Source organism: Pyricularia pennisetigena, chromosome 3, assembly GCF_004337985.1.
Source record: "Pyricularia pennisetigena strain Br36 chromosome 3, whole genome shotgun sequence".
Taxonomy (NCBI): domain Eukaryota; kingdom Fungi; phylum Ascomycota; class Sordariomycetes; order Magnaporthales; family Pyriculariaceae; genus Pyricularia; species Pyricularia pennisetigena.
In genome coordinates this window covers 5066868-5088230 of record NC_043742.1, presented here as the reverse complement: position 1 = coordinate 5088230, position 21363 = coordinate 5066868, and the positions used below count along the sequence as shown (strand labels likewise).

At 53.3% G+C, this 21363-nt stretch overlaps 7 protein-coding genes across 7 annotated transcripts in view; 2 read left to right on the top strand and 5 right to left on the bottom strand.

Moving 5' to 3' along the window:
• Positions 1-65: 65 nt before the first annotated feature.
• PpBr36_03153 (uncharacterized protein) lies at positions 66-1460 on the bottom strand (the record flags this gene model as incomplete). Its single annotated transcript, XM_029890329.1, has 1 exon — positions 66-1460. The coding sequence occupies one exon, from the start codon at positions 1458-1460 to the stop codon at positions 66-68; it is 1395 nt and encodes a 464-aa protein (XP_029752746.1).
• Positions 1461-1812: 352 nt separating this feature from the next.
• Positions 1813-3150, top strand: PpBr36_03152 (uncharacterized protein; the record flags this gene model as incomplete). The annotated part of the gene is made up of 1 exon (XM_029890328.1): positions 1813-3150. The coding sequence occupies one exon, from the start codon at positions 1813-1815 to the stop codon at positions 3148-3150; it is 1338 nt and encodes a 445-aa protein (XP_029752747.1).
• Positions 3151-3656: 506 nt separating this feature from the next.
• PpBr36_03151 (uncharacterized protein) lies at positions 3657-7323 on the bottom strand (the record flags this gene model as incomplete). The annotated part of the gene is made up of 3 exons (XM_029890327.1): positions 3657-6036; positions 6106-6556; positions 6624-7323. The coding sequence occupies 3 exons, from the start codon at positions 7321-7323 to the stop codon at positions 3657-3659; spliced, it is 3531 nt and encodes a 1176-aa protein (XP_029752744.1).
• Positions 7324-10094: 2771 nt separating this feature from the next.
• PpBr36_03150 (uncharacterized protein) lies at positions 10095-12457 on the top strand (the record flags this gene model as incomplete). The annotated part of the gene is made up of 2 exons (XM_029890326.1): positions 10095-12247; positions 12322-12457. 2 exons carry the CDS (start codon positions 10095-10097, stop codon positions 12455-12457), a joined length of 2289 nt encoding a protein of 762 aa, XP_029752745.1.
• A 1175-nt stretch (positions 12458-13632) lies between these two features.
• Positions 13633-16019, bottom strand: PpBr36_03149 (uncharacterized protein; the record flags this gene model as incomplete). Its single annotated transcript, XM_029890325.1, has 4 exons — positions 13633-14416; positions 14485-14932; positions 15040-15611; positions 15679-16019. 4 exons carry the CDS (start codon positions 16017-16019, stop codon positions 13633-13635), a joined length of 2145 nt encoding a protein of 714 aa, XP_029753605.1.
• Positions 16020-17699: 1680 nt separating this feature from the next.
• On the bottom strand, positions 17700-20020 carry PpBr36_03148 (uncharacterized protein; the record flags this gene model as incomplete). Its single annotated transcript, XM_029890324.1, has 3 exons — positions 17700-17871; positions 17940-18843; positions 18940-20020. The coding sequence occupies 3 exons, from the start codon at positions 20018-20020 to the stop codon at positions 17700-17702; spliced, it is 2157 nt and encodes a 718-aa protein (XP_029753604.1).
• A 321-nt stretch (positions 20021-20341) lies between these two features.
• The window catches only part of PpBr36_03147 (uncharacterized protein), a gene marked incomplete at both ends in the record, with an annotated part of 1174 nt that continues 152 nt past the window's right edge, over positions 20342-21363 (bottom strand). The window contains 2 exons of the mRNA XM_029890323.1: positions 20342-20625; positions 21209-21310. Coding sequence (XP_029753607.1) covers positions 20342-20625; positions 21209-21310 — 386 coding nt within the window. The remainder of the gene's footprint in view (positions 20626-21208; positions 21311-21363) is intronic.

Sequence of the window (21363 nt, the reverse complement as noted above, 5' to 3'; positions counted from 1 at the left end):
GGGGGACGATGATTGATACGATACATCCCATCAGTCAGTCCCATATTGTCGTCTACTTGTCTTGTCTATCCGACGCGGCTTTTGCCCAATTGACTATCCAACCATGTTCTCCAGGATTTGTTGCCCAGAATATATCGAACTCTCGCCTCCAGCCAATCGGTGTTGCCCCAGAATCCCCAAGACGCTTGGAATCTGCACCAGTCGACCAGTGCCGTCTCCCAGTGCCGGACAAAGAGGTCCCAGGGGTATTGTTCACCTAGGCCCAACGTCTGGTGATATTCTTTCAACAGTTGCATCTCTCCATCGCCCATGGGTAACTCGTCTGGCACTGCTCGATTTTCCACAAGCATGCCGAGGGGCACGGAACAAGTGAAGAACTTGGCCAGATCGCATGCCCCCAATCCCACCCCGACGTACTGAAAGTCGTAGAACGCCACCTCCTTGCCGTCCTCGGTCGTGAATAAATTCTCCGACTTGACGTCTCCGTGGACAAAGGTCTCGTAGGGGCGCCCAGAGGGGGTAAGCACCTCGGCCACTTGTTCAGCAACGGACATGCCGTTTGCGCCCTCTTGTGGCGCGCAAAATGTATTGCACCATTCCGAGTCTTCATCTCGCGCAAGCGATGAGTACTCCTTCCGGCGTGTCGCCAGATAAGTGTAGCCCCCGTTCAGCCAGACCTTGGATCCGGCCGCCGCCTCCGGGTTGCGCCCTCGCCGCTCCGTCTCCTGTAGCGGAGGGAGGACAAAGCCCTCCAAGTCTTGGTCGACCAGCTCGCGCGTCTTGCGGTGGAACCTGGCCAACCATCCCAGCGCGGCATGGACCTGTGTCTTGTTGAGTGCTGCCCTCTTCTCCCCAGCTACGGGATAGGCCGGCTTCAGGTCCGACATCAGCGTCGCAATGAGCCCCTCGAGCCTGTCTGCGTCTGGCCTCCCCTCCATGTCCCTGGTTGAAGCCACGCAGGCGGCCACGGGTGCATCGCCCCGGACCGTGGGGGCGACCACCTCATAGAAGTACTGCTCGACTTCGTAGCTCAGCATCTTGCGCCAGTGCCCCTCGTCGCCGCTGGTCCTGGGCGGGGAGATGAACTTGAGGACGAGCCGAAACTCGTCGTTGTCGCCCTGTGGTCCGCGGTCGTCATCAAGTCCCATCGCTCGGCGCATCTGGGCCGCAGAGTCCTCGTCGGATGCGCGCGCCGTGACGGCGCAGATGTGGCCATATCCGGCCCAGAGTGTCTGTAGTTCAACAATGGATACGAGCTGAAGGTTGAGCCACGAGAGCATAATCTCGGCGACACGCCGAGGGTCTGTTGTCGCTGTCTTACGTGCCATGTCCGAGTTGTTGGTATCTTCCAGATTGCCGAATCTGGAAACGAGCATGAAGAGGATTGGGACAGCGATGGACAGTAGAATGAGGCGGCATGAAATGGTGGGGTCTTTGGTTTGGCGTGCTACCGAGGCCATCTCATTCTTTCACGGAAGCCAGGTTTTTTTTTTTTTTTTTTTTTTTTTGCATTCTTCAACCCGACAAGTACAACCGGATAATTGTCGACGAGAAGACAAGTTCATGTAAAGATTTTAAAAAATTTCTTTGATGTTTGCTTCAAATCAGCAAACTGCTTTTGGTGGGCACGTCGGGTACCTTGAAACTGTTGATTACAGGCAGTGGCAACGAAAATAGACAATTGTGGGGTCAACTATAACCGCCAAGAAAGAAAAAGTGACTCTTGTCAAAGGAAAAGCACTGAAATCACACCCCAGACAAAACATCTCAAGTTCCTACACAAAGCCGTTGGAATCACCCATAGACAATCCAATGTCCCTCTCAAATGCAAAAGCGGCAGACGCCGCCGCGGCTGCCAAGCAAGCTTCGCATCAGCTGGCGACGCTTCCGGCATCGGCCCGCAACGACGCCCTCACGGCGGTGCACTCGGCCCTGGCCGCCGCAAAGGACGACATCCTGGCCGCCAACGCCCGGGACATGGAGCAGGCCCGCAGAGCCGCCGCCGACGGCTCCCTGAGCAGCAGCCTCGTGTCCCGCCTGGACCTGGCCAAGCCGGGCAAGTGGGACGACATGCTCAAGGGCATCCTCGACGTGCGCGACCTCGAGGACCCCGTGGGCCGCGTCACCCTCCGCACCAAGATCGACCAGGGCCTCGAGCTGGAGCGCGTGACCTGCCCCATCGGCGTGCTGCTCATCATCTTTGAGGCCCGCCCGGAGGTCATCGCCAACATCGCCGCCCTGGCCATCAAGTCCGGCAACGCCGCCATCCTCAAGGGCGGCAAGGAGTCGACCGAGTCCTTTGTCGCCATCGCGAGGGTCATAGCCTCGGCGCTCGAGGCCACGCAGGTCCCCAACGACGCCGTCCAGCTCGTCACCACGCGCGACGCCGTGTCGGACCTGCTGAGCCAGGACCGCTTCGTCGACCTCGTCATCCCCCGCGGCGGCAACGAGCTCGTGCGCCACGTCAAGAACAACACCCGCATCCCCGTCCTCGGACACGCCGACGGCCTCTGCTCCGTCTATATTGCAGACGATGCGGACCCGGCCCTGTCGGTCGACGTCGTCGTCGACAGCAAGACCAACTACCCCGCCGCCTGCAACAGCGCAGAGACCCTCCTCGTCTCCCGCGGTGCCCTCTCCAGCGTCTTGCCCGCCGTGGCCTCCGCCCTGGTCGCAAAGGGCGTGACGCTACACTGCGACCCGGACTCACTGGCGGCCGTCCGAGACGCTGTAGGCAGTGCCGCAAAGGATGCCACCGCCGAGGACTTTGACACCGAGTTCCTCTCCCTGGACCTGGCGGTCAAGACGGTCGACGGGCTGGACGCCGCCATTGCGCACATCAACAGCCACGGCAGCCATCACACCGACGCGATCCTGACGGCCAGCAAGGAGGATGCCGAGCGGTTCATGGCTGCCGTGGACTCGGCCGGTGTGTACTGGAACGCGTCCACCCGCTTCGCCGACGGCATGCGCTATGGCTTCGGCACCGAGGTTGGCATCAGCACCAACAAGATCCACTCGAGGGGCCCTGTCGGGCTCGACGGGCTCATGATTTACAAGTACAAGATGCGCGGCACAGGACAAGTCGCCGGGGCATATGGCGAGGGGGAGGGCAAGCGCCGTTTTATCCACGAATCGCTACCTTTGTAGAAAATGGAGAAAGTTTATAACGAGAACAAGACCCAAAAAAAAAAAAACAAGTAAAAATAAAAAAAGGGAACAAAAAGAAAAGGAAGTTATCTATCAATCATAGAACTTTGTGACGATACTAGTTCAGCACCGGCAGCTATTCGTCGTTGTAAGCACTGCCGGATACATGAGTCGACTGTTGCTAAACCCCAAAGGGTCCATGTCCCGCCCCTTAACAGTCGGGTTCAGCAAAAAAAAATTGAGGGTTTCAGGGAAGCTAACTAGCTGCTGATGTCATGAAAAGGAGCAGCGAGGTATGGTATATCAAGGCTCCATTCATAGAAGTAGGCAATCACTAGATCTAGACAAAAAAAAAAAAAAAAAAAAAAAAAAAAAAAAAAAAAAAAAAAAAAAAAAAAAAAAGAATAGCCTTTTGTCATCAGCAACCATATATCGTGCTCTAAAATCATATATTCGTTCCTATGCTTTACTATCTTCGTGGCCTCCGTCCGTTAGAGAGCTCCATCTCAACTGAGATCAAACCCAGCATTTGATGATATCGCATATTTCAGCTTGGTCTTGAGCTGCTCCAGTGTCTGATACTGTGGCAGCTTCATCAGATTGACACAGGTACTTGCGCTTGGAAGCCTCGTCAGATCCAACCCGCCATCCCGAATGGTAAAGGAAGGCACCAGCTGCGAGAAGCCCAACAAAGGCGCACGGGGCGTCGAAGTCACGAACTTGAGCACGTCGCGCCGCTCGCTGTCTTGAAACTCGTGCATTGCCTGCCAAAACAACTTGACCGTGGGGTGCTCCTCTCCGTCGTCCCCGATGGTATAGACGCCGTTGTACGTAGTATGCCTGCGTAGGTCGTAGACATCGATCTCCGATTGCTCTCCGCCCACAAGCCACTGCAGCTCCGTCTGGTTAAACATGGACAGCCATGACGGAGACACAATGGTGCCAAGACCCCTCAGAAAGGCTTGTGTTTGCTGGTATGACTGCGTCACGAGTCGGTGCCTTGCCATGTATGAGATGAAAAGAGGTCGATTCTCATTGGTCACGGTGATGTTCTTGCCGTTGGGTATCAGCTCTCTCGTCACGGTGACTGTTCTATCATCGGTAAGGGAGACTTGGTCCGTTACTGTAAAGTCCAGTCCCAGCTGCGAGACATCGTCCATGCTCTTGAGTCGCAAAAGACCTTGATACAGCTCTTCATCCATCTCCCGAAGGTCGTTGACGTTGGCTCGGTAGCCGTGGTCAGTAGCCGCCGCAGACCACTTGAGCAAAAAGAACCCCGCAAAGGCAATGTCGACAAGAATGCCTTCGTACATGCATTTTCCAACGATCCGACCGAGAAACTCGTAGTGTGCTAGGAGCTTTCTTATATTCAACCTCCACTCGTCCCCGCCTTCAGATATACCCGACCTCCTCATCGAGTCCTGGAGCTGGTCCAGCGAGGAAGGGTTCGGATAGAGCGCGTTTTCCTTCGTGCTGACGAACAGGTTGTGTTTACTACTGAAAGCCTCAGTGGTGACACTGATCAGGAACTCCTTGGTCACACCGCCACCATCAATTCCGGCCTCGACGGTATCGAATTGGTCCACAAACGTGATTTGTATCGGCTCCTTTAGCCCTTGCCCTAGACCCCAGAACTGTTCAAAGGCGTCATCGAACATGCTGCCGCGGCTGATCTTTGCATGATGCTTGCTGATGGCTCCTCCTGGATGGTTTGCCTCGAAAGGGTTCGAGAACCCGTCTGCCGTCATCATGTGATGACGCCACTGGTCTGGATCGACGTGCCCCTTGCGCCTCCTCTCCTTGTCAAGATGCACAAAATCCCGGAAGATTCGTATGCGGGTTTCGAAAGGAATAGAAAACGGCATGTTTCGAAGCACTTCCAGCTTTGGTGCCAAGAACTCTCTCATCCTGGCATTCGCCACCTTCTGCTGTCGGCTCCGGTACTCTTCTACTGCAGCGTGCCGCGATCGACGCTGACCGGCCCATGTCTGCGCCACTGGTTGTGATGGGGGAGCAGTTGGCATTTCGACCTCGTCGTCGTCGTCGTCCTCTTCGTCATCACTGCTGTTCTCCCGCAACTCGTGCTGTCTCTGTTCTTCCATAACCACCGCCGCGGTAAAACCATCCATGTCGAATCTCGACGTCATCAGCCAATGACCAGACGGCAAGAACGAACGCCTTGAATCGCGCTCATACAGCATACGCACAGCCGTGAGGACTATTTTCTTGAATTCCCCATAGTCTATCCCCGATATCACGCTGAAGCTTGGTGGGTCAGGGCGACGTGATTTGGAGTTGGAAGCAGATTGGCTGAACGTTTGATCCGTCGTGGGGCGAGGCCTGCTGGTCGTACTGTCCGCCCTCAGGAGTTCAGCCGCATTGTTGTACAGAGTAAACCCGAGATTTTTGAGAAACAGTGAGAGTTTCTTCAAATCTTCTAGTGGCAGAGTACAGTAACTGACACGTGAGGCCGGCTTCGTATTCAGACTTCGTCCGGTTAGTCCATTGAAGAAGTCCTCGTCATCTGTGAGCCTCAGTATAAAGACGTAGAGTTCTAAGAAGAGAAGAACTGTCCGCCACTCAGAGTCCCAGGTAGAGTCGCTGCCGGTTGCCGAAGATGATTGGAAATAGTTACGTTGAAGGAGGAAGTTGAGCGTCGAGTTCTCGTTTGATATGATGCGGCTGAAAACTTGAGTCTTGACAGCCGCGTCCCAGAACAACTTGATGGCGGGTAACTTGCCAGCCTGGCATGGAAAGTCGGCCAAGTAAAGTCGCATTCGAATGTCATCACTTTTATTTGGAAAAGACCGAATAAGCACCAATATGTAGCCGGCCAAAACACTGGCGTCTTGCACGGCCCCAGATGATGATGTTTCGGCGTAGTTACTAAAAGTTTGCCGGTCAGTTTTATCAACAATGTTCAATCCATGTACTTTTTGGGAGCGTGGCACTCACGCAGCGAATTTTTCCAAGAGGCTAGAGACCTCCTTTCTGTCGACCAGTGATAGTAGATTTTTAGTGACGTGGTTTGGCAGACGAGATTCTTCCGAATCGCTATCATTGCCACTACCGGAAACGGTAGTAGATGAGCTAGCACCCAGGCGGGTGTTGATTGTGCTGGCCAGGCTGCTTAGAAGATTGTACATGGCTTTGATATCAGTGAAACTGCGATTTGCTCGTGACTGAGTACGTTGCAGGTCAATAAAATGTGCAAGAAGCCACAGCAAGCCCTTTTTGGAGACGCCAGCAGCCGTAGCTTTAATCGAGGCGTCTAGGACTGCCGATGAGAGTTTGATAGGATCAACCCTGTTCCCAATGAGAGCTGGATCCTGTTCAATGAGTGCCAGGTCTGGTTCCGTGAGAAACCCAAGAACAAAAGCGCTGTATACCACTTGTGATTCGGGACCTGAATGAAGCATAACCATCGTCAGGAGAACTTGTTTTGAGTGTACGAGATGCAGCTAGAGGCTTACCTGGTCTACCGGCACCGTCTATCAGTGGTGCAGTGATGGCACGCTGTAGAAGATCTTTCTCAGTCGGATCTGTATCAATGGCCTGACGACAAAGTGTTGCTAGAACCTTGTAGTAAGAGTCAACATGATCAAGAGCCAAGGATGGCTGTGATTCGATTATCCGAACCAGAACTCTCAGCAACAAGTTGCTCCGGTCATCGTCATCTTTCTTCCGGTTCAAAGATGTGACAATGATGCCGACAAGCCGCTTGAGCCTGTGTCTTGACTGAAGGTCCGGGGTGGAGAGTATGTGGTCGACCCTAAGCAAATCTGGTGAAAGAATGCAAAGACGTTGGTAATCATCGTCCCTGGAGAGGTTGTATACATCTAGAAGTAATGGGAATGCCCGCTGCAGTCTCTCTTCCGGGTTCTCTGCCAGCGCCTCGTCTGTAAAGAGGGCATCAAAGGCTTGCCGGCGCGTGGTCCTCACGGCCTGGCGCTCCCTATGACCTCTCCATAGCCTCTGTATCTTTTGTGCTGCCTTGAGCCTGTCTCTTTCACGTTGCCTCCTCTGTCGGTCTGCCTGCGCTTCTGAGACAGACTTGGAAGGACCGCTCGTGGCGGCCGAGCCCCAGGCTGTCCCAGCAAATGGATCGCTCTTTTGCCCGCTAAGATTGACGTTTCGTGGACGTCTCGAGTTTCCCGTAAAGGTTGGGAACATTGTTTGAAGGTACCGGATATCGTTCGACAACAGCTTCGTGGGCGGTCAACGGGTCGAGGACTAATGTAAGGATACGGTGCGATGGTGCTAGGCGAGAAAGAATATTTATTGACGGCCCGGGGTATCCAACGCAGTGCAGGGCAGATGCGGATCAATATTCGTGGTAATGTGTGAATATCGAACCAAGTTTCTTGCGGCGTGGCGGTGTTTTTTTTCTCTCTCTCTGAGAACTCCGGCGTTGCTTACTTCGCACACAATATGGAGGCTAAACAAGGTAGTTAGTTAGTAGCTTGCAGTGGAGGTTAAGCTAATCAGTTGTGGCGGCTTCGAGCAGGTCTACGTCAACATAGTGGAGGGTCTCGCTGGACGAAAGGGCGTGGGGGCAAACCAGCTAAGGTAGTTTCGGTACGAACACACTTTTACGCCTGGTATGAAGACACTACGGCCTCTCCCATGTGACTGGGTATGTATGTCACGAATGTTGTTGGCGGTGCCAGTACATCACATAAAAACCGCCACGCAATCGAGAAAAACCGTTTGACAGCAAGACGACGAGAAGGTTCTGGCGATAAGGTCATCGAACACCGGGATTGATATGTCATCATTAACAGGAACCTGAGCTGCCTCCTCCACCCTTTACGCCGGTAGAAGTACGTGCGCAAGGCCCGCTGTGCTCTGCAACCGAATGCCGCCCCACATCCATCTGGGACCTGGGCCATTTAGACCCCTCAGCACGGCCCCCTCGTCAGTCTCTGCGGGGGACCCCTGCATCTGGGTCGGTATATAATGGCCACTGGCAAGCTACCTGAAGAATTCACGAGAGAGCATATTCATATTAGTCCGTGTACTTGGAACACTTGAAAGTTTTGGGGCATTCATCTTTGGGATTTGTTTCAAGATCTGGTTCCAACAATAACTCGAGACTTTTGGAGATAAAGCGAACGTCTTGATCGCCAATCTCCTTGTATCTTCCCGCCTTGTCTTGAAAGTTTTCTGGCCTAGGTACCATAGGAACATACCTACCTTCACTACATTTAGTCAGGAGGTAGGTAGGTATACCCGAATCGAGCACTTCTTTATTAGAAGCTGCTTTCCACTTCATGGATGGAAGCATACAAATCGTCTAGACTCCTTTTCACAAACTCTCAAAAACCATTCAGTCGCGATTTAACCAACTTAGGTACTTGCTTGCGAGTCTAAGTGGATAAGTACCTAGATGCCAAGGTAGGGTAGTTACCGTACCTATTCACATTTTAACGGATTATACCAAAGCAACAGTTTAAGGCTAGCTTGCCCACTGTCACAGAAAATAGGTCAAGTTGTTGCAGCAGGTACCAACTTGACTGGGCCGGGTTAGACCATCGACGGCACGCACGCTGAATCATTTATCGATCCATCCCCAGATAATTCGATAGACGCATTATACAAAATCTGGGGGAAATGTTAATATTGTTGGTCAGTGTATTCGTCTGTCATCTGGGTATAATGGAACAGTCAGACGAAAGACATCCCATATCCGGTATCTAATGTTTTTGTAGGACCCTGAGACTAGCGATCACGGCATAATCAACAACTTAGGTAATCAAACAAAGGTGCGTGCCTACTTACCAGAGGGGTTCTAGGTCTTCAGCTGGACGAAATGTAACCTCTATAACTATTTTCCAGCTCTAGTTTCTTTGACTATCTTACCTACCTACGTATACCCATATGCCACGTAGGTGTTGGTAGGTAGGTCACTGGGATTTGAATGAAACAGGGGTGAAACTTACTTGTAAATCACATTTGCAGTAATCGACTATTTTCCTTTCCCCGAAAATGCAAGGGCGAGTGCTATTGTTACTCAGAGTCCCTACACATATATGGATGGAGCTTAGGAAAAAAGCATGGTTGCCTAGCTACCTTGGCTTGCTTGGTTGCCGCCCGTAATAGTTAGCGGTCTGTCAGTTTTTGGACCCCACTACTTGGTTGAAGCCACACTTGCCGATTCAGACGATAAAAGACAGTGTGACCCCGGTCGCATGCCCCACCTTCCCGACCTCGTCAAATCACCATGGAGAAAACCAAAGGGAAGCGGGCATCGGGGAAAAAAAAAAAAAAAAAAAATTGAATCGACAACAGGTTGTCACGTTTCTCTCTTTTTCTCCCGCCCACAACACCAAGGTCAGATATCTGCACTCACCAGTTGACAAGTACGGATTTCGTACTTGAATGCTGTTCTCACGCATCATCTCTTCATAACTCAAATACACAAAAAAAATTGAAAATCCCCCAAAAAAGCCCTTGACAGTTTCTGTCGAGAAGAAAATCACCGCCTTCATCTAGTTGACGAAAGTCGTACTAAAGGACAAAATCGCCCTCAAACGAGAAAAAGAAAAGGCAGTAAAAAAATAACGAAACAACGGCAAGCCACAGAGGAGCTCGCCAACAGGTTCGGGTGTTCTACATACAGCAAACGACTTGGTTGCCCAAATCCGACATCACACCTACGCGGCTGTCTTTGACCTTCACGGCCATCCCCTTTGTCACATCAGGATCAAAGGTAGGTCGCCTCCCGCATCCCAGCTACCTATACTCGTCGATCGCCGCAATCGATTTGTCTCTCAGGCTCTTGGCTACAATCGATCTTGGTCTTCATACAAATAATCCCATATCTTCTTCCTCCTTGAGTCCTCCATAATTATCAAGTCCTCGCGCCCCAGAATATACGAACAAGCCCTAACAAAGCACATTATCGACAGCACAAACCTTTCGATTGACAATCTTTCATCATAATGGCCGCCCCTGCCAACCCCGCTGCTGTTGATCAGCTTACCTCAGACCTCGCCAACGCCAGCATCAATGGAGGTGACAAGACCACAGTCAACACCAATGTCGGCGCCTCCTTCACGGGCGAGGAGATTGACACGGCCGGTCCGACCCCCTCGTCTGCCGCCCCCCACCCCCAAGCATCGGCATCCCTCTACGTTGGCGAGCTTGACCCCTCTGTCACTGAGGCGATGCTCTTTGAGCTCTTCTCCCAGATCGGCTCTGTCGCATCCATCCGTGTATGCCGCGACGCTGTCACTCGTCGCTCTCTCGGCTACGCCTACGTAAACTACAACACGACTGCCGATGGCGAGAAGGCTCTCGAGGAGCTCAACTACACCCTGATTAAGGGCCGCCCTTGCCGCATCATGTGGTCGCAACGCGACCCTGCCCTGCGCAAGACCGGTCAGGGCAACGTTTTCATCAAGAACCTGGACGTCGCCATCGACAACAAGGCTTTGCACGACACTTTTGCAGCTTTCGGTAACATTCTGAGCTGCAAGGTTGCCCAGGATGAGAATGGCAACTCGAAGGGCTATGGTTTCGTTCACTACGAGACTGATGAGGCTGCTTCACAGGCCATCAAGCATGTCAACGGTATGCTCCTCAACGAGAAGAAGGTCTACGTTGGCCACCACATCCCCAAGAAGGACCGCCAGAGCAAATTCGACGAGATGAAGGCCAACTTCACCAACATCTACGTGAAGAACATCAACCCCGAAGTTACTGACGAGGAGTTCCGTGCTCTGTTCGAAAAGTTCGGCGATGTCACATCGTCATCACTTGCTCGTGACCAGGAGACTGGAAAGAGCCGTGGCTTCGGCTTCGTCAACTTCACTTCCCACGAGGATGCCTCCAAGGCTGTGCAGGAACTTAACGAGAAGGAGTTCCATGGCCAGAACCTCTACGTCGGCCGTGCGCAAAAGAAGCACGAGCGCGAGGAGGAGCTGCGCAAATCTTACGAGGCCGCCCGCCAGGAGAAGGCCAGCAAGTACCAGGGTGTCAACCTCTACATCAAGAACCTGGACGATGAGGTCGACGATGATAAACTTCGTCAACTTTTCTCCGAGTTCGGGCCCATTACCTCGGCAAAGGTTATGCGCGACAGCGTTGCTGAGCCTGGCGAGGAGGGTGAGTCCAAGGAGGGTGAGGATAGCGAGAAGAACAAGGAGAACAAGGCTGAGGAGAAAGAAGGCGAGGATTCCAAGTCCGAGGAGAAGGAGGGCGAGGACTCCAAGCCCAAGCCGAAGCTTGGTAAGAGCAAGGGATTCGGCTTTGTTTGCTTCGCCAACCCCGATGATGCCACCAAGGCTGTCGCTGAGATGAACCAGCGCATGGTTAACAACAAGCCGCTGTATGTTGCTCTGGCTCAGCGCAAGGATGTTCGCAAGAACCAGCTCGAGCAGAGCATTCAGGCTCGCAATCAACTCCGTATGCAGCAGGCTGCGGCTGCTGCGGGTATGCCCCAGCAGTACATGCAGGCTCCTGTTTTCTACGGACCTGGCTCCCAGCCTGGCTTCATGCCCCCTGCTGGTGGCCGCGGTATGCCCTACCCCCAGGGTGGCATGCCGATGCAGCCTGGCCGTCCCGGTCAGTTCCCTGCCGGCTTCGCTGCCCAACAGGGCGGACGCGGCGCCATGCCACAAGGCATCCCACCCATGTACGGCCTCCCCGGCCAGTTCCCTCCCCAGGGTCCGTTCCCTCAGCCCAACAACCCACAATTCATTGCCGCCATGCAGCAAATCCAGCAGTCAGCCCTCGCTGGCGGTCGCGGCGGTCCCGCCGGACGCGGGCCCATGCAGGGGGGTGTGCCTGTTCCTGGCATGCCTGGCGGTGCTGGCCTTCCTGGCTTCCCTCCCAACGCTAGGCAACAAGGTCCGGGTGCTGGACGCGGAGCTGCCGCTGGCCGTGCCCCTGCCGGTGCCCCCGCCGGCGCTCGTGGTGCTGGTGCTCCTGAGGGTCTCCAGGGCCAGCTGGCCGCTGTGGCTGATAACCCTGGCCAGCAGAAGCAGATCCTTGGCGAGGCCATCTTCCCCAAGATCCAGGCTATCCACCCGGAGCTCGCGGGCAAGATCACTGGCATGCTTTTGGAAATGGACAACAACGAGCTCGTTGCCCTGTAGGTCCCATCCTCCCCGAAACCCATACAAATGCAACGAATCGTAATTGCTAACATAATTCTTCAATTTACAGTGTTGAGAACGACGGTGCTCTGCGGTCCAAGGTTGACGAGGCTTTGGCTGTCTATGATGACTACGTTCGCCAGCAGGGTGACGGTGAGGGCGCCCAGGCCCCGGGCAAGGAAGAGAAGACTGAGGAGAAGGCCTAATCAAGCCATGCTCCTTGGTCGTTCTTTTCGCCTCTGATATGTGCAGACGGCCATATCTTTTCGCAGATGATACCATGCATTTTTATCGCACCCTTTTCTGGTTTATTATGATGGTGGACTTTTACACTTGTTTGTTTTTATGCGGATCATGAGTCACGTTATTTGGTGGGAAGGGCATCTCGTCCAGCTCTTGCGAAAAGAAAAAGAAACAAATGGTCCTCTGGTTGGCGGCTTTTGCAACAGATTTACCATGTAATGATAGACATCTTTTTCCCGTTGATGGAAGGATACGCGGTGGGCAGACCAGGGGTTACAGAGTAGGCTCAGCTTGATCAGACACTGGGCTGCGAGTCATCACGAAAACGGCGTTCAGGGGTTGGGAATGGCCTTGTTTGGGCCGGTCATTGCTCGCGTTCTCGCTGGACTAGATACCCTTATAGTCCATTTTCTCTTGTCTTTTTCAACCTGCATACTGTGCACATAGATTGTACCTTTGTAGATGGTCGTGACGTGTACATATATAGACTTGAACAAATCACATGCATGACAACTTTGCATTCGACACCAAGTCCGAGGCGGGCCATGCAGGACGCGCAAGACAAAGCATAATGATTCGTTTGAGGTGTAGTATTAGTGTAGTGTATGATCCCTAGAACACCAGCATGGTTGGTTCGAACAGACAGGAAAAGAGAGTTTCGTGACGACTCTTCCCACATGACTGGGGCCGCCCTATACAGTAGCGATCAATAGCAATCAAATCGATTTCGACTTGAACCATATCCAAACGCCGAGTCGTTCCACCCGCCTTTATTATTCAATCCAAAAGTCGTTTGTTTCCATACATACCTACATAGGAGCCTACGTTCCTTAGCCAATTCGAAGCGCCCTGATAATCAAGAGGAGCTTTGTCCAAAACGGATCCCTTATAAAATGACATGATACGCCAATAGCCCTTCCTTGAACCGCAACGTAGCCTCGTACACTTCAGAACTTTGCCCCATTGTACACAAAAAGAAAAAAAAAAAAAAAAAGAACACGTCACCACTATGATGCACCAGCAAGTATCCGTCCCTAAGAAAACTCCATAATGATAACGCCAAGAAATCCCCAGGACAAAAACAAAGAAATTCAAGTCAAGTTTTATCGCAAACAACACCCAACAGGCAACAAAGAGGTCAGTTGCGAGAAGCATGCTGCTCCGTGATCATCCGTCTCCCATGCTCGCCGCCGCCGTTGCCGCCGTACAATATCTCCATCAGCTTGCCCTTCTGTCGGGTCCGTACACCATCTAGGTACAGCAGGGCGTCATCCAAGCCTCGGATTTGCTCCTCGAGCGACAAGGTGGATGAGTTGACGGATCGCACGAGCGGGCTCACGAGCTTCCTCCTGAGGCTCTCCAGGTTTGTGCGGAGGGCGAGCAGCCGATCGTTGTGCTCGATCAGCACGCGCTTGTTGCAGACTGTCTTCTCGCGCAGGTTTTGCAGCAGTAGGCGGTTTCGCTCATACTTAGCCACCCTGCCAGCGTCGGGGCCTAAGAGGCGAGACCAGAGCGAACTCAGCGCGTCGGCGTGCTTCTCATCCTGTGCGCTCGTCTCCCTTGCTACCGTCCTCGCGAGGTTGTCGAATTGTCGGTCGATGGCCTCGAACAAGGCGAAGAGCGCAACGCTGTGCTGCAACTCTGTGCCAATGGCCTCCTCGAGCACGGCGAGAAACTCGTCAAAGGTACGTTGCACGGTCGCACGGGTGCGTTGCGGAGATGACATTCCGAAAATGGAGGTGGCGATTAGGCCGGCCCGAGTCGGCTCGCCCCTTGCGTCTTCAAGGACGCCAGCAGATGTTAAGAGGTTGTGGACGTTATCAAAAGCCGATGTGAACAGATTAGGAGGCGGGGTCTGATGCAGTTGGCCAAGCTCCCTGCGAGCCCAGTCCATGACAATAAGAACACTGCAGAGGCCAAGCCTGTAAGTGACATGATCATTCATTGTGATTCGTCCAAAAACTCCACGTGTGAAAACCACCAAACTTACCCATCAATATCTCCATCAACATTGGCAAAGAACTTGGTCAACTCGATAGCAAGAGTCCGCAGGCTGTCGCTCAAATCATCGAGCTCTTTCACAATGATGGGTCCCGATGTCATGTTGCTGGTACGTACGCTTTCGCCCAGATCCCAGACGGCGACGCCCGTTGCCTGTAGGTCGCCGACTTGCTGCGCACCATTCTCAGAATAATAAATTAGAGGCTCAAAGGCACGTGCTATGCCTGCCACCTTGACCAGATCTGGGACGGGCCTCGAGTCGGGAGTCCCAAAGAGTGAACGCAGGGCGGCAATGAACATCAGGGACAAAAGAGCCGAGCAAAATGAGCGGAACCATGTCTTGGTCATGGCCCGATACTTTTTGGTGACGAAGTTGTATGCATTCTCTATTGGTTCCGTTTTTTGTTGCATCTCGGCGCTGACAGCAAAACGTATAACTGTTTGCGATGCATTAGTTGATCGATCCACGGCCAAGACCGTTCCGGCACTTGTATGCAGGGGTAAACTATGTAGACATGCACTGTAGGAGAGGGTAACTGCATACAATTATCTTGTCTTTTCTGGGCCAATTCGGCCTGACCGTGGGCAAGATTAGAACCCCCAGCGTCAGCAACGAGGCCTAGACGCCGGTCAATGTCCCGTTGCTCGAACTTTATGGTCGTCGCGTTGGTATGGTTTGCAAATTCTGGTTCCGGGCTCCTCTCCTTCTCCGGACTGACGGAGCCCGCGGGCAGCCTAGTCCTAATGGCCTGCTGAAGGGCTTCGTCGCCGTCGCTGAAACCCAGGTCTACATCGTCTACATCGACCGACGGATCCCTCGACGAGAAGCGGCGGTGCAGAATGCCGCCCAAGCCGGAGCCATCAGCGGACCCGAAGCCCGAAGCGGTGGCCATGGGAGCCTTGAGAAAGTGGTCAGGACTGCGCCAGAAGCCCGACGACCTGTCCCCGTTTCCTAGGCGCCTCCAGGCGGGCGGGCTGTAGCCGCCGTTCGAGGCGCTGTCCGTCATGCTCTCCGTGTCGGCTGGATCGCTTGCCATCCGGCGATGACCTGCTGGGGATAAAGGCTGCTCGAAATCTTGCAGTGAGGCGTCTAAGGGGTCGCTCTGCATCATTCTTCTTGGTGGGGGTGATGTTTGTGCTAGTGCTGGTGCTGGTGCTGGTGCTGGCCGCGGAGGAGTAAGACTTGGAGCTGCTGCGCCGGCGCTGCTCCAGGTGGTAGTGACGCTCCTCTCGGTGGTGATCGTGCAGAAGAAGAGCGGCACGGTTGTCAATCACAAGTGGTAGATCCTGGAGGAGCTCGTTGGGATCGATGTCAGGGACGGGCGGCAAAGGCTTCCGAGCGGTCCTTGAGCTGGTGTTGGCGTTGATGCCGGGAATGAAGCGCCTGGGTATGCGTATACACAGGGACGGCAGATAAAAGGACAGAAACACCAGGGTCAACGTCAACGAAGCCAGAAACGTGCTGGGGGCGATATTGACTGTCAAGAGTGAGACGTTGTTGTTGACCTGAAGAAAAGAAGGCATGAGGCCTTTCTCTTTGCGCGCGCGCAGGACGAGCGGACCCGGCGGCGACAGAAGAAGCAAAAAGGATATGACAAGAGAAGGAGGCAAATTGAAGTCGAGGAAGATCTGGGTCTTGGTCGGATGTTCTGGATCGTTGAATGTCGGCAAATGTCGCAAAAAAAAAAAAGCTCAGGGCCAAAGAGCTTTTGACTGACGTATTTTTTTGGCTTCTTTTTTCCGTCTTTCTCTCTTATTGGATCCTCTCTTCCTATAAACACGCACAATTGAACGGACGGGTCCTTCCACAGAGCTGGTAAACCTGTGGTTTGCTCTTCCAGAAGCTATTGTCAATCCAGATCGCAAAGCCCCGATGCCAATAGACATCCCCACTAGCAAGGGGGGAGGCTCCCCCGAGTTGTATATGGGCTGCCACCAAGTAGCAAGGGGGGATAAACGAGAGGCTGGTAGGGACTCGGGGTGTTTGGACCAACTGCCAATGACAGAGCCGTATTTGTTCAGGGAGGGCCCGTTTCGAAGACCTGCCCCCCCACCTCCATCCTTGCTGGGTTGGGCAGGTGGGGCATTAGCATTGACGTGTACAATCTACAATCACGCAGCTCACGCTTAATTGGCGGAGGGTTTGTGAATTTGCTGCAAACGCAAAGTACCGCTAACTATTGAGAAGAAACGTCCCGTTCTGCGCATTCTACGACTTGAGACTCGTCGCATGATGCTCAACATGAAGAAGAAAACAAAAAATGAACCAAATACTTCGTAAACTGACAGCGCTGATAAAAAGCAAGTCAAGTACTGTAACACGGATTTGTTGAAATATAGACTCATGTCTATAAGTAGCCATTTTACTGACTGCCAGTTACCAGTGCAACTATTACAGACTTTTGAGTCCCAGTTTGTCAACCCCGCATCACCCATAGCAACTAGACCGCCTTGGTCAAGGAGTATAGTCGTTGCCCGGAGACTCGACCAAGGGACAGGGTGCATTCGCATCACGACCATTTCGTTTCACAAGATCAAATCTCGATTACAAGAGAAACGAGCAAAGTACGGCACATTGTTTGCTTGCCATATTTAATACTATCATAGGGTATATTATGTTGTCCTGAACAAAACACCGAAATTGAGTGGGGAGATTTGCATGTTTCTCAGAGGTAAGAGAGAAACTTTGTCGACTGATGATCAACAAATGCACCGGAGAGCTGGTTCAAAATACTCTTCCTATAGCGGTATAAACAACTTTTCATACCAGAAAGACTTCGGTTCATGACTAGAACCATTGTCCGATGGGTAAAGCCAGCGCAGGAAATTCCCGACCAACAAACGTACTTGGGAAGAAAAGTCACCGGAGTTCTTTTGTTTCTCATGTCCAAGCGACGGGGCCCTTCCGTACCATTGTTTCATCCCGTCTCTCGTCGTCGCCCTGTTAACATCGCTCCTGCAGCGTGCCACTTTCAGCACCTCTCGTTCGTCGAGATGGGATGCCTAGGGCACTGAATTCCGACGTCGAGTTGCTTGGCCGGCTGCTTTGGCAGTCTCATCGGCAAGATCCAGAGCAATTTGCTGGGCGTGGATCGTGGCAGCTCGATAGGCTTCCTGGTAGTCGATTGGCACGTACTCAACACTCTGTGGCGAATTTCCCCCGTAAATTCTGATTCTGAAGTTCCGCGCTGCGCGTCGATTCTGCTAGTCAATCTTTGCGTTGGCGAGGCTTCGTGCCGTTGGGTTGGTGAGCAGGTTGACCTGTGGCACCATCGTCCGCTTGTACTTGCTCTGTTTCCGCAGTCGTTTCCGGGCCACCATGACGGGCACAGAGCTCTTGGTGACTAGATAATTCGAGAAGGAACCGAGAATCACACTTTACAAGTGCGTGTGTCAGCGGTATTACTAGCCAGGCCAAAGATTTTCAGAAACCAAAAGACTTACCCCTTCAACGCACTGCGCCCTCGGCTGCCGAGAACCACCAGTGTCGGATTGACCAGGTCAATGACCTCTGTGATCAGGTGCTTCGGGTTCTTGCAGTGCAGAACCTCGACGATCACCCGCACTTGCAACCTTGTCTTCCTCAGAAGTCTTGTTACCCTGTCCGTAATGTCGTTGATGGCCCGTTCCCTCTCATCCTCTGCTTTTGTCCGCTCGCAGCTGGGGGCTGGAGACGCCAGCGGCCCGCTCGCGGCTCCACTCCCGCTCCCACTGCCCGATTTGCTTCCTGGTTCAGAAGATCTCAGCGGGAGCAAGGACGATGCACCAGGAATTCCGCTCAGGACAACTGAAGATCTGAAGTTGGCAACGGCGTTAATGGCAGCGGCCTGCTCCTTGATGGCCTTGGGCTCGTCCGGCACCTGTCCATTATCACTGACGATGCCTGTCTCCTCATCGATACAATAGAGACAGATCATCGTGTCCCCGTCACGCAAAACCGTGCCTACCGTCCACTCCAGTGCATGGGTTGATTCCTCACTCATGTCACTTGCCACAATGTACTTCTTGAGCCGTCGGTTCTCATTCTCCGCGTCTTGCACCACCTTTGCATACTCGCCACGGTAAATGATCCTAATTGCGCGGTGTGCGTCAGGTGAGCTTAGTATGGGCGTCATAGAAATCACCAGCTTCTGTGCTCGCTTGATATCCGTGAAGTCTTGCTCAGTGTCCGAATCTATCGGGGTCCGTGTGCCCGGCGTTCCCGAGCTGTAGTCGAAGCTTGTCACGGGGTGGATCCCCGGCTTGTTGGGCTTTGATTTCTCTCCCGAAGGGTTTGTGACTGTAATCTGGGGGTCATCAAGCAGTGACCTGTAATGGTACTGAGGCTGTGTAGCAGCTACTTGTAGGCCTATAGTCATATGTACGTGTCAAGATTAGCGGTCTCTCATGACATACTAATTGTTTGCCCAGGAGGCAAATCTTGAAGAGGAGAGGAAAGACTTACGTTCTTCTTCTGCCGCAGCGAGCAAGCTCTGCGAGGTCCGCTTCTTCGGCTCTATACTTGGACTCTTCAGACTGCCATTATCAGGTGTCCGACTGGCCTTGCGGCCACGGGCTGTTTCGTCGTCAGAAGTGCTAACGTCCTCGTCGGTGCTCTCCTCGTTGAGAATCTCGCCATCCGGACTCATGTAATCCTTGATCAGGCGCGCAGATCCTGCATCCTCTGATCGCTTCCTTTGCGACAAGACGGCCAAGCTGCCACCCGATCGTGCAAGGTTTGCGTCTGAAAGCCTTCGATAGGCATTTTGCATGTCCATTCCAGTCGACTCCTCCAATACTGCCCTGCCTGCGGGGCTCAGGTGCCGTCCTGACAGCAAGTGAGTGCCGGGGGAGGAAGACCGCATGCTCGAACGGCCCGGGGACTTGGACTTGTTGGACTTGGTCGAGTGGGTAGAGGCACCGCTCACCGAGTAGTGACGACCTCTGTCACCAGGTATCACCAGATTTTGCACGTCGCCACCTCGCATGATCTCCGACATGACGCCTCTCTTGCCGCCTTGCGTCACTCGCTTGGGCATGGCCTGTCCGGCATGATTCGTAATTATGCCCGAGAATTGGTAGCCAGCGGTCGGGTCGATCGGGTGAGATGCCATCGCCCGAGGTCCAAAGTCCGCAGGCTTGGAGGCGACATCTGAGAAACTGCGCGGGTGGTGCGACCCATGTGGTACGGGATGGGCGCGAGGGCTCGCAAGCGGCGACGTCGTTGCGCTGTATGGCGGCTTGACTGCGGTGCTCGGAGGACTATCGGGGTCGAGCATGCTCCGATAGGGCTTTGGCGGGCCATCGAAGTCGAGCATGCTCCTGATAGGCGCCGGACGGTGCTTGCTGCTTGAGCTCTGCGCTGAAGGCGATGGCTCATCGCCAAAATCAAGCATGCTCCGCACCGGCGAGCGCGTGCTACCGAATGGGGAAGGAGAACGAGCGCCTGTACTCTTTGCTCGAGAAGCTGTGCCCTCAAGAAGCGCCAGAACCTCCCGGCGCTCCTCGTCGAGCATGGCCTCCATGCTCATGGGTTGGCGGGCCATGGTTGCGAGCGGGTAGCGACGAGTAACTTCGTCGCGATCGGGTACCTTTGTTGATGAATTTGAGGTCTAGAGTATGATTTCGTGGGATCAATCGGACCCTGGGTGTACAACTCTGTGTCAAAGTTGCCAAGAGTTGCCGTTGATTGAGCAAACAATTGAACTCGTCGAGTATCTCTGGCGGTGCAGAGAAAGGTTTGGCTGGCACCTTTGTGCAACGCCGCTGTGCGGCGGTTACGCGAGTGTGCGGCTGCAGGGATCACGGTTTGAAGGTTTCAAGCGACTTTGATGCTCCGAGTACGCTACGCTTAGCGCGGGATAATTCTAGGGCGGTGCCGTGTTGTGTCGAGGCTGGCTTCTTGCGGGAGAAATGGCATCGTGTGATGAGAGGTTGGAAAAACAAGGCCTCTCTTGAAGGGTGCTCAGAGTTGGACAGAGACGGTTAAGCTTTGGGCTGACTTTTGATTCATAGCGGATCCTGGCAATCCTAGGTAAGGGAGGGGGGGCCGGCCCTCTTTTCCGCAACTTGTTTAGGCACGGGCTGTGCTGAGTTGCGTGACTGTCCTGTTGCTTTTCGCCAAGACGACGATGGCTCTTGGGGCGGATCGCTGGTCAGACCCGTGGGGATTTTGTGAGCTCACGCGAGGAATGGAACGAGCCGACGTTAATAGGTCGTTGTGTCCGGAGCGGAGCTGTACGTTCAAGGTGGGATCGAGGCGGCTATTGTAGATTCCGTGCTTTGTATCAATTCAAATTCAATTCGAACGGCATGGTAGTTACTTCAAACGGTGATGTATTTGACTTTGGTCGTTTGAAAAATAACCCCAGACTAAGACTTGAACTCAAAGTAAAATCCAGCAGGGTCTGTTAAAGCTCTTGGAGAGGGGGGTGGTAGCTACTGACTTTAGCACCAGGTACCTCTTGCTTTACAATACATCAAATGATTAACGTTTTTTTTTTCCCCTTCATGCTTTTAATAGATTCCAATTTCACCACGCGACTAGGTATTACGTACTGGGTACCTTTGGGCACCTACGGACCACTTTACAAGGTACCTTGAAACCTTCCTCCCCTTACTAGGTTATTGCGGACGCAAGTCCAACGTCAAAGAGTAAGCGACCTGTACAACGTCTACAAATCCCGACTCGCATACCGAACATGCAAAAAAGCACTTATCTTGAACCTGCTTACTTTGGGCATTGATTTGCAGTTCTTCCTCTGTTCGGACAATAGCCGTTGCAGCTGCAGCAGGTTGCGGGGGTAAAGCATAATCACGTGCATGCCATTGGGCACCTTCAGAGGTTCGAAATTCAAAGTACTTACAGCAGGCGGGGGGGGGGGGGGGG